We start from the raw sequence: 11,384 nt of genomic DNA on the forward strand, positions 1-11,384 counted from the left end.
TTCTCCTTTTTTTTTTTTTTAGAATCACTTAAACAAATTATTCTCATAAAGGGTAGGTAAGTGTTTAGGTTTATGGCTAGGTAGATTATGGGTACCAAGGAAATAAGGGGTATAAATGAAGGCTCAAATTGGTTTCAAAGGGGAAATTTAAAGTTGGGTTGGTTAAGGCTAAAAATGTGGATTTAAAATTCAAAGAATGCCTTAATCATTTCTCTTTTCAAGTGAATGCTAAAATTTCACTCGAAAGGTCTAGAAGGCTTGTTCTAGGATTGGTGAGACACAATTAGTTATTTCTTACTCTAGAGTTTTCTTTAAGCACTCAAAACTCAATGTAATTAATTGGGTGTCCCTTGGCTAAGAAGATATAAACTAAGATAAGAATCTCATAACCTCATACCAATCTAGAACTTTTAATCCGTCAAACCCATCTAGAGGTAAGCTCAATTGCTTTTCAAAATGATTCTCAATCTTCTAAGAATTAGGTAAAAAATTATTTTTTTATGTATGCATAATTCCTAAAAATGAATGCAAAAATGAAATAAAAACTATGCATAATCATATGATATCTATATGCAAGTGTATATATTTACATGGTGTAGGTGTATGGTGTATGTGAACTAAGTAACTAAGTATGAATGAGATGCAAATAAGTGATGCAATTTAAGTAATGTAAATAAAAAGGATTAAAAATTTACAAAAATTTTGCCCTCCCCCAAACTCAAATTAGACAATGTCCTCATTGGCTTAATCGAAGTGGCAAAAATGTCAATTAAATCAATAAATGATAGCTGGACAAATATAAACTAAGAAAGAGTGGAAAAGTGTTACCATGTAGAATATACATGCCTAGTGTTGAATGATCAGAATATGTATATGAGGCATGTGAATTATAAGTATTGGGAGCATGGGGCATGTTAATCAAAAAGCATGAGGCGTGGTGAAGTAAAGGTAAATTGACATGCCCTGTGTTGAATGCTGAGCAACTGACACTAGTAGTAACATGGGGCATGTGATGCTCCATGAAAATTTTGGTGGGTTTCAAAAATTTTACAAATTTTGAAGCAATTCAAATAGCCCATAGGAGAGCATAACCCTTTGCATGAGGCATGGTAATGTCCAGAAGTTACCTTAGATGCTAGATTGTCATAGCTAACAGAAGAGCAGCTGCTGTATTTTCAATAATCTAGTTATATGACTATCAAAAAGCAATATCAGTAATGCTATTACAATAGCCAATAGAAACTGAGATTAAAGGAATCTAGATTGCAAAGACAATTCAATTAGCACAGCAAAAGAAATTAATGCAGCTAACAATGATGAACCAATCTAACTTAAGATTTGTGAAACAAACAGAAATAAAGAAAAATAGAAATTTAAACCATTCACAGATAGATAAAACATGTAAAAGTTCCAATAACTAGGAAATTAACAGTTGAAATATAAAGGAAACTAACCAATGCACACAATTAAAAGCTAAAGTTTCATAAATTGACTAAAATTAACAAAAAAAAAAAAAAAGATCTAAAACTAGGCAGCTAGTTGGTGTTCGTCATTGGTGGATTGCATTGGTTCATTTGCTGCTGCAGGTGCTTTCTCATTGGATTTCTCAGAAGCAGTATCCAGGTTTTCTACCATAGCCTTCGTTTCTGCAAAAATATCTTGGCCCCATTTGTACAGTTGGTTAAAAGAGGCTGCCAGCTTATTATAAATGTCAATCATTTCTTTGTCATGAATTTTCTACTTTTTCCTAAATAAAGAAAACTTCTTTTTAATCTTTTTCTCAAGCTTGGCTTGCTTCTGACTTCAAGTATCAACCTTAGCCTCTAAAGTTTTCAAAGCAACCACAATGTCAGAATCAGCATCAAAAATAAGCTGCGGTGCTTCACCCAATCTGTCAATTTTGGCTTCCAAATTTTTAAGAAAAGTAAGTAAGTCTGATTGTCCAACAGTAGGTGGGTGAGAGCTAGAAGGACTAGCATTAGTTTGTTGTCCTATACCCTGTGATTGCTGCTATTTTTCACCCTCATGTTCCCCATTTACCAGCACATAAACATCACCCCTTTTTACACAAATTTTCATTTGAGTCATGATAATTTTGTCCAAAAAAGACTAGCCAACCATAAACACCATAGCATACTGGTCAAGGTTAAAAACCAAATGATTTGGTAATTATAGTCACCATCCCTCCAACAACTATACTACCAGCTGAATTCTTAGACACTATGTGTTCCATATGAGAGCAAAGAAAATAAGCACCATTTATCTCCTTCTTTTCTTTCATGCACCATAAAAAGAATAAATCATTCTTTCCTACAACTTGATTACTGTGCCCTCTGCCTAGTATAGTGTAAGACATGAGCCTTTGCAAGTATCTCAGAGCAGGGTCTTATATAGCTAAGGCCTTAGCAGAACTAGGGTCGTAGTATTTTCTATATGGTGCAATTGACTTCCAAAATGAAGGGGGGTCATAAATAGTTCTTTGCTACTCAATCACTTTTGCTCCATCATTACAAAAACCAAATAAAGTATTCACTTGAGCAGTGTCAAGTTCTCTGTCCTGACCCAAACACCTAAAGGAAATGGTGTCCCTATGGTTATTGTTCATGGGCTGGAAGTCCAATTGCAGTGAGCTTAAAAATTCAAATGTCAACTTTTTAGAAGCAGGTTCTTAAATTTTAGCAAAACCACTCCAACTTATATTTTCCAAATATTCACTAACAGATTCATAAAGCCCTATCTCCCTGAGACTGTGTTCATTAGGTTCTTAAATTTTCTTTTTAGCAAGTGCTTCATAATTTTTCCTCATTTCAAAGTCCCTAAAAGTCCATGGGTAAGATGTGTTTACCTGATTTCCAAATTGAGGGATAACAGGAGCATTTTGAGACACTGTTGGTGAATGATGCAGAGGCGATTGGACCCTAGTTGGAGCAGAAGAGACCTGCAGTGAGATAGGACTTTGGGCAGCAGAGTAGGTTCTTACACTAATGGGTTGTGGGGAAACAACCCTAGGCTGTTTCGGTGGAGCAGAGGAGCTAAGAATTGATTTCTTTCTTTTTCATGTCTCATGTATAGCTGAAGGGGTAGATTTTGTGTGTTTTTGGGAGGGAAGTGTGGCGTCTTAGGTTGCATTATCGCGATTAGGGGTGGAATGAGAGGATTGGAGAGGTGGGGAACTAGGGTTTGTATCGAGAATTTGGGGATTTGGGGCCGAAATGGTTGTTTTGGGTTGAGCATTGGGTAGTGTAGGATTTGGTGTTGGGGTTGAAAAGTTACTGTTAGTAGCCATTTTTATGGCTCCCAGCTTGGGTATGTGGGTTGAAGGTTGTTTGGTGCGTACCATGAAGGCAACAGTAAAGATTTTCAGTCTTGCGGCTGATGAGGTGAAATAGAATGAAATGGCTACGGTAAAGGTTTAAGTGGTGACATACCTAGGGTCCAACATCAGGCATGTTGGAAATAGTTAGGGGGGTGACATGCCTTGTGTGATTTGGTGTAAGATGAATAACATGAGGCATGTTGGAATAAAAGAGAAAAGTGACATGCCTCATGTGATTATACATGAGGTGCTACATGAGGCAGGTGAGACCCCTTAAAACTCTCGGCAGGTTTTACATTTTTAGCAATTTAGAGTGCTAAGAATAGGTTTTGATGGTGACACTACCCCCAACATACATCATGTTGAACCTAGTGCTAAATGACCTGATATACAACCCAAAAATGTGATCCTAAACACACTAAAACCAAACCCAAAACACAATTTGCACAAAAATTTCACTCAAAATCCAATTGAAACCCAATTAATCACTAAGAACAATTAAAATCCATCAACCCACCAAACACAAACTAAAACATCATTCAAGTAATATTCACATTAACAATTGCACCACAAGTAATAACACTCAAATTTGACCCCAAATTGAACATTAAAAATTCATGAATAAGAAACAAAATTCTGTTGCAGACACTATTCACATGACTAAATTCTGCAGAATTGTATCATGAAATTTCACAAAATTTTCAATGGCAAATATGTCAATCTCAGTACAATACATCAAAATTAATTACCCAAAAAGTAAAATCAAAAGCATGTTGCTACTGATTACCATGAAAGTTCCTATATTTCTCACTAATTTCCTCAAAATGCTGCAATAAAAATGGCCTTTCACTCCACCATGTTGCTACAATCAGACATAAAGCTCAAATTAGTTCAGATTTGACTTTGTTAAGAACAGTATGCATCATGGAATACAAATATAAGGTTCAGCAACTTTCCAAACATTTATTCTTTCAATTCAGCATACACATTTGCTTAAAAATCTCCATCAACCTGCAGAAAGAAATTTTAATGTCAAATATGAGTTCAATGGGGTATAAAATGAAACAAAATAAAAGAAAAATTAAGTATAAGGAAAAATTTTGAGGTGCCTCCCAAAGAGCGCTAATTTTAGGTCATTAGCTTAACCCTCCTTAATTTAGTGAATTGGTGGATCATCAAGGAAACAACTTGTTCCTTTCTCAATGGGCTAGCCTGTGATATAAATCTTCAGCCTTTGACCATTAACTTTAAAAATCCTAGAATTTTCACTCCAAATATCCACAGCTCCATGTGGATAAACTTTGACAACCTTGAAAGGACCAGACCATCTTGATTTCAACTTCCTAGGAAAGAGTCTAAGTCTAGAATTATACAATAGAACCAGGTCACCCTCTTTAAACTCCTTTTTTTTAATATACTTATCATGCCAAAATCTAGTCCTGTCCTTAAAAATCCTAGCATTCTCATATGCATCCAACCTTATCTCTTCAAGTTCATTTAATTGAAGTAATCTTTTCTCTCCAGCACTTTTTAAATCAAAATTCAAAGTTCGGATTGCCCAATATGCCTTGTGTTCCAACTCAACTGGCAAATGACATGATTTCCCATAGACTAGCTTAAAAGGTGTAGTACCAATGGGTGTCTTGTAAGCTGTCCTATATGCCCATAATGCATCATCTAGCCTCAGTGACCAATCCTTCCTTGAATAATTAACAATTTTTTCCAAAATTCTCTTCAACTCCCTATTAGATACTTCAACTTGCCCACTGATCTAAGGATAGTAAGGTGTAGCTACCTTATGAGTAAACCCATATTTTTTCAAAAGATTCTCAAACTGTTTATTGTAGAAATGAGATCCACCATCACTGATTACAGCTCTTGGCGCTCTAAATCTAATGAAAATAAACTTCTTTAAAAATTTCACTACTACCCTTGCATCATTTGTAGGGGAAGCAATGGCCTCAACCCATTTTGACATATAATCCATACCTACCAAAATGTACTTATTCCCAAAAGATGATGGGAATGGTCTCATAAAATCTATGCCCCAAACATTAAAAAACTCAATCTCCAAAATTCCTTGTTGTGGCATTTCATTTTTCCTTGAAATATTCCCCACTCTCTGACATCTATCACATCTCAAAATAAATTCTCTCATAATTTTAAACATGTGTGGCTAATAAAATCCAGCTTGAAGTACTTTAGCCACTGTTTTATCCACACTAAAATGACCTCCATAGTCAGAAGAATGACAATGCTCTAAAATGTTTCCTATTTCCTCTTCAGGCACGCACCTTCTAAGTAGGCCATCGTTACATCTCTTAAATAACAATGGATCCTCCCATGTATAAAATTTCACATCATGTAAAAATTTCTTTTTCTATTGATGGCTCAAATCTGGTGGGAGAACTCTACATGACAGGTAATTGACAAAATCTACAAACCATGGCAATGCAGCAACAATAACCAGTAATTGCTCATTTGAGAAAAACTCATCAATTGGCAATTCCTCCTTATTTCCATTTTTACTCTCATATTTAATCCTTGATAGATGATCTGCTACAACATTTTCAGCTCCCTTTTTATCTTTAATTTGTAAGTCAAACTGTTGTAGCAATAGAACCCATATCAGTCCTGTCTTTGTTTCTTTTTTATTCATCAAATATCTTATGGCGGCATGGTCTGTATAGACAATCACTTTTGATCCAACCAGGTATGACCTAAACTTTTTCTCAATAAATACCACAGCAAAAAATTCTTTCTCAGTGGTGGCATAATTTACTTGAGCATCATCTAAAGTTTTACTGGCATAATAAATTGCATAAGACCTCTTCTCTCTTTTCTGACTAAGTACAGCTCCCACAGCAAAGTCACTAGCATCACACATAACCTCAAATGGCAATGACCAATCCGGACGTTGCATAATAGGGGCTGTTGTTAGAGCTTCCTTCAATCTGTTAAAAGAATCAAAACAAGCTTGGTCAAAATTAAAAGAAACATCATGATTCAACAAATTTGTAAGAGGTTTAGCAATTTTTGAAAAATCCTTTATAAATCGCCGGTAGAAACTAGCATGCCCAAAAAAACTTCTAATTCCTTTCACTGAAGTTGGTGAAGGCATCTTCTCAATCACTTCTACTTTGGCTTTGTCTACTTCAATTCCTCTATGTGATACCAAATGTCAAAGAACAATGCCTTCTTGCACCATAAAATGACATTTCTCCCAATTTAGTACCAAATCTGTTTCTTCACATCTTTTAAGCACTTTAGAGAGGTTAGATAGACAATTATCAAAAGAAAAACCATATACATAAAAATCATCCATGAAAACTTTCATAATTTCCTCAATAAAATTAGAGAAAATGGCTATCATACACTGCTGAAAAGTAGCTGGTGAATTACATAAGCCAAAAGGCATTCTTCTATATGCAAATGTGCCATATGGACATGTGAATGTGGTTTTCTCTTGATCACTAGGATTTATTGGGATTTGGAAAAAACCAGAATACCCATCCAAATAACAAAAATATGAATGTTTTGCTAACCTCTCTAACATTATCAATAAAAGGCAAGGGGAAATGTCTTTTTCACAATGGTCACACCTTCTTTCTTGGGAATTACATGAACTGGGCTAACCCAACTACTATCAGAAATAGGATAAATGATCCGAGCTTTAAGTAGTTTTAAGACTTCTTTCTTCACCACCACTTTCATATTAGGATTCAACCTTCTTTGACATTCTATGGTGGCTTTAAAATTTTCTTCTAAAAGAATCCTATGCATGCACAAGGTAGGGCTTATACCTTTAATATCATCAATTGTGTAACCAATGACTTTCCTATGTGCTCTTAACTCTCTCAGCAGTTTTTCAACTTGTACATCACTCAAACTTGTACTAATAATGACCGGATAAGTTGAATTAGGTCCAAGAAAGGCATACTTTAATGTAGATAGAAGTGGTTTGCGGTCTACCTGTGGTGCTTCCTTCTCATATAGCAAAGGGGGTTGTGCAACTTCATGTTTCAACTCTTCAACTTGCAAAACTTGATCTCCTACAAATTTTTGAGTAGCTTCCAAAATTTGAGCAAAAGCTGCAAGTTCCGGATTTTCATCTTTTATTGTTCTACTATGTACCAAATAATTCTCCAAAGGGTCCTCAGGATATCTTTTCCTAAATTCTGCTTCCACGATCTCATCAATAATATCCACCCTTAAACAAGGATCAACTTCATGATGTTTCTTCAAGCTTGATTCAAATTAAATTCCACCTCCTCTTCTCTAACTTTTAATTTCAGTCTGCCATTCTTCACATCAATTATAACCCCAGCTGTGGCTAAAAATGGCCTTCCTAAAATGATAGGTATATAATTATCTTCTTCCATTTCAAGAACCACAAAATTCACAGGAATGAAAAATTGTCCAACTTTTAAGGGCACATTCTCCAAAATTCCTACTGGATATTTGATAGATTTATCAGCTAGTTGCAAAGAAATGGTGGTGGGCTTCAAATCTCCTACCTTCAACTTTTCACAAATGGAGAGTGGCATCAAACTTACACTAGCTCCAAGATCACTCAATGCTTTGTCAATACTAGTGTCCCCAATGTGACAAGGAATAGAGAAACTTCCTCAATCCTTTAACTTCGGTGGAAGCTTATTCTGTAAAAGAGCACTACACTCCTTTGTTAATGCCACAGTTTCATACTCTTTTAATCTCCTCTTGTTTGATAAAATTTCCTTCAAGAATTTAGCATATGAGGGCATTTGAGAAATTGCATCTGTAAATGGGATGTTAATGTATAACTTTTTCAAAACTTTCAAAAATTTCCCAAACTGCTTATCTAGCTTTGCTTTCTGAAACCTCTGAGGATATGGCAATGGTGGCTTGTATGGTGGTGGAAACACATACTTTTCCTCTTCTTCTTTTTCAACTTCCTTCTTTTTGTTTGCTTCCTCATTAACTTCATCATGATTTGAAATAGATTCATTCTTGTCTTCATCTTCTTTCTTCTTTTCCTCTTCTACCTCATCTTTCTTTTCATCTCCCACAATTTTCCCACTCCTTAGGATTGCTTCCTTGCAATGTTCTCTAGGATTCTCTAGTTGACTTGGAAGTTTTCCATGTACTTTGCTAGAAGAGCTTACTTGTTGAGCTATTTGGTTTTCCAACATCCTGTTATGAGTGGCAAGCTGATCTATCCTTGAAGTTAATTGTTGAATCACTTCTCTTTGTTTTTGTTGAGTAGTTAAGAAATTCTACATCATAGACTTCAAAATTGAATCTTGGTCTAAAAACTAGTGGTTGTGGAACAAGTGCATTTTGATTCCTTTGTGGTGGAAATCCAGGTGGTATTCTGTTTTGCTGAAAATTCTACTGTTGTTGCTGAAATTAGGAGGTTGTTGATAATTTTGTTGCTGTTGTCCTTCTCGACCTCCCTAAGAAAAGTTAGGGTGATTCCTCCATGCTGGATTATGTGTAGCCGAAAAAGGATTACTAACTAGTTTCTGATTATAATTCCCAACAAAATCAACTTGCTCATTTCCAAACTCTTGCCCATAGGAAGGAAAATCATTAATACAATGCATATTTCCTGCACCAACATCTTCTATATAACTAGATCCTCTAATCGAAGAATCAACCTTCATGCTTAACTTATCCATTTTTCTCGTCAAAGCATCAAATTTGGCATTGAACATACTCATGGCGCCTAACTCATACACACTAGCTGATGGCTTCTTCATTTCATTTCTTTCATAACTCCATTGATAATTGTTGTAAGCAATTTTATTCAATGCCGAATAAGCTTCATCTTCTAATTTCTCCATTAGATCACCTCCTGAAGATGCATCAATTATACCTCTAATTGCTGGAGAAACACCATTGTAGAAATGTTGAACTAGCATCCATTTAGGGATTCCATGATGTGGACATCTCCTTTGAAGATCCTTGTATCTCTCCCAAGCTTCATAGAGACTCTCATCATCCTTTGGTCTAAAAGAAGTTAATTCATTTCTCAATTTTGCAGTCTTGCTAGGAGGAAAGTATTGAGCCAAGAAAGCTTGTGACATCCCAAGTAGTTATTGAACCCGGAGGTAATGAATGCAACCACTCCCTAGCATGATTCTTCAAAAAAAAAGAAAATAATCTCAACCGGATGGCATCATCTAACACTCCATTTATCTTCAGCATGTCACTAATTTCAAGAAAATGTGTAAGGTGCACATGTGGACTCGCAATAGGACCTCCCCCAAACTGTGATTGTTGAACTATTTGACAAAGTGAGGGCTTCAACTCAAAGTTATTCGCTTCTACTCTAGGCCTTGTAATAATTGGTCTAAAATCTTCAAAACTAGCAAAAGCATGATCCTTAATTGATCTGTTGTTGTTTACCATAGCTTCTATCACTTGTTGCTCTTAATGTTGCTCTTGTTGTCTTTGAATTCTGAGTTCAGCTTTTCTTCTTTTAGATTCTACTCTCAAAGCTTTAGCTGTCTTTTCAATCTTAGGGTCAAAAATCAAATCAATCTCTGCACTTCTTTTTCTTCTCATATAAAAGATATGTACCTGAAAAATCAAAACAAGAAAATCTCAAAGTAAAATAATAAAGAAAAGAAATTAAAATCAAAAAATAAAATGCCCAAATTAACCAAACAATCAATCGTTTAATATCAAACAAAAATAAATCCCCAGCAACGGCGCCAAAAACTTGGTTGCGTACTCCGCAAGTATACGAGTCATTTAAGTAGTAAAGAAAAGATATTGTCCCACAGATATTTATTGTTTGAGTAACAAACTATAAAAGTCATGATTTTTTGGGTTATCGATAATTTTTGCCAAAAATAGAGTAAGAGATGCAGCAAATTAAATTGGGAAAATAAGGAATTTATAATGAATTAAGCAATTAAAATTCTAAGCACTATACTAATTTGCTATAATTTCAGCAAGTAATTAAGAATTTAATTGATTAATGGCAAAATTGATCCTAGAGTTGAGGTTTATAAAGTAAATTTTATTAGGATTTGGATAGGCAAAACCAAGATTAAGGGAAATACAAGTTTGAAGGAAGTTGATTCTGATTTCCTTTAATTTCTCTTTCAAGCAAACTAAAGTGTGTTTTAAAGGAAACTAAACCCCATTCTCATGCGATGTTTAATTACCCAAAACCCTTTAAGCACTTTAATCAACTTGAAATTCCTCTTAACCCACTAGTTTATTTCTAACACTGGGTGATTAAGTTCGTTATCTTGATTATCTATCATAGATTTTCACTTCTCGGTCCTTCAATCTAAGATTAAGAACAAAACTCAAAGGGTACCAATAATGGGTATGTAAATAAGCATACAAGATAATAATCAAAACTCATATATACTAAAATCTGGCTAAAACCAGTCCAAATCCACAAAATAAAACTTAAATCATTACTCCCAACTCTGAAATCTTAAGTATCTACTCACTCATGTTTGTATTTACAAGTAGAAAATATGAAATAGAGCAAGAAAACATGAAAATAAGACTAAAAATAAAAGAACCCAGAAGAAGAGAATCTAAATCTCTGAAAATGGAAGCTGGAAAACATCACCCTGTAGGTCTTCTTCCTCCAAAAATGGCGTGGTTCCCTCTTTCCTTCCTCTTTTGATTTTTCTCTCTCTTTCTCCTTATAGTAAAAATGAGAATATGATGCTTATATATCCCCTCAAGGTTTGCCCTAAAAATGGTCTCTAAAGGAATAAAGACAAAAGGTGTAAAAGGTGTGAAAAAAGAAAATTTTTCCATGTCAGTAAATCTGCCAGCGCCATCCCACTTGCCTCATGTTGATTCAAGTTATTTTTCACATGCCTCATGTGATTCAAAGGAGGAGCCTTTAGATTCTGCATGACCAGCTACACGGGGCATGTGAAAGTTTCTGAAACTTTCGGCAAATTTTATTCCAAAATCTTTGTTTACATGACCCGCCATATGGAGCATGTTAAAGTCCTTGAAAATCTCAGCGTGTTTTGTTCCAAAATCTTTGTCTACACAACCCAATGTTGAATTTACATGCCTCATGTGGATTCCTGCTTGTTGACTC

The 11,384-nt window shown here is 35.0% G+C and overlaps 1 protein-coding gene and 1 non-coding gene across 2 annotated transcripts; one reads left to right on the forward strand and one right to left on the reverse strand.

Moving 5' to 3' along the window:
- Positions 1 to 7,944: 7,944 nt before the first annotated feature.
- LOC131170331 (uncharacterized) lies at positions 7,945 to 9,709 on the reverse strand. Its single transcript, XM_058129385.1, has 3 exons — positions 9,468 to 9,709; positions 8,815 to 9,307; positions 7,945 to 8,571 (listed from the first exon to the last, which is right to left on the reverse strand). The coding sequence occupies exons 1-3, from the start codon at positions 9,707 to 9,709 to the stop codon at positions 7,945 to 7,947; spliced, it is 1,362 nt and encodes a 453-aa protein (XP_057985368.1).
- On the forward strand, positions 9,230 to 9,336 carry LOC131171035 (small nucleolar RNA R71). Its single transcript, XR_009141790.1, has one exon. It is a non-coding gene; the product is annotated as a small nucleolar RNA R71 (small nucleolar RNA).
- Positions 9,710 to 11,384: the final 1,675 nt, after the last annotated feature.

This window comes from Hevea brasiliensis, chromosome 11, assembly GCF_030052815.1.
Source record: "Hevea brasiliensis isolate MT/VB/25A 57/8 chromosome 11, ASM3005281v1, whole genome shotgun sequence".
Lineage (NCBI taxonomy): Eukaryota > Viridiplantae > Streptophyta > Magnoliopsida > Malpighiales > Euphorbiaceae > Hevea > Hevea brasiliensis.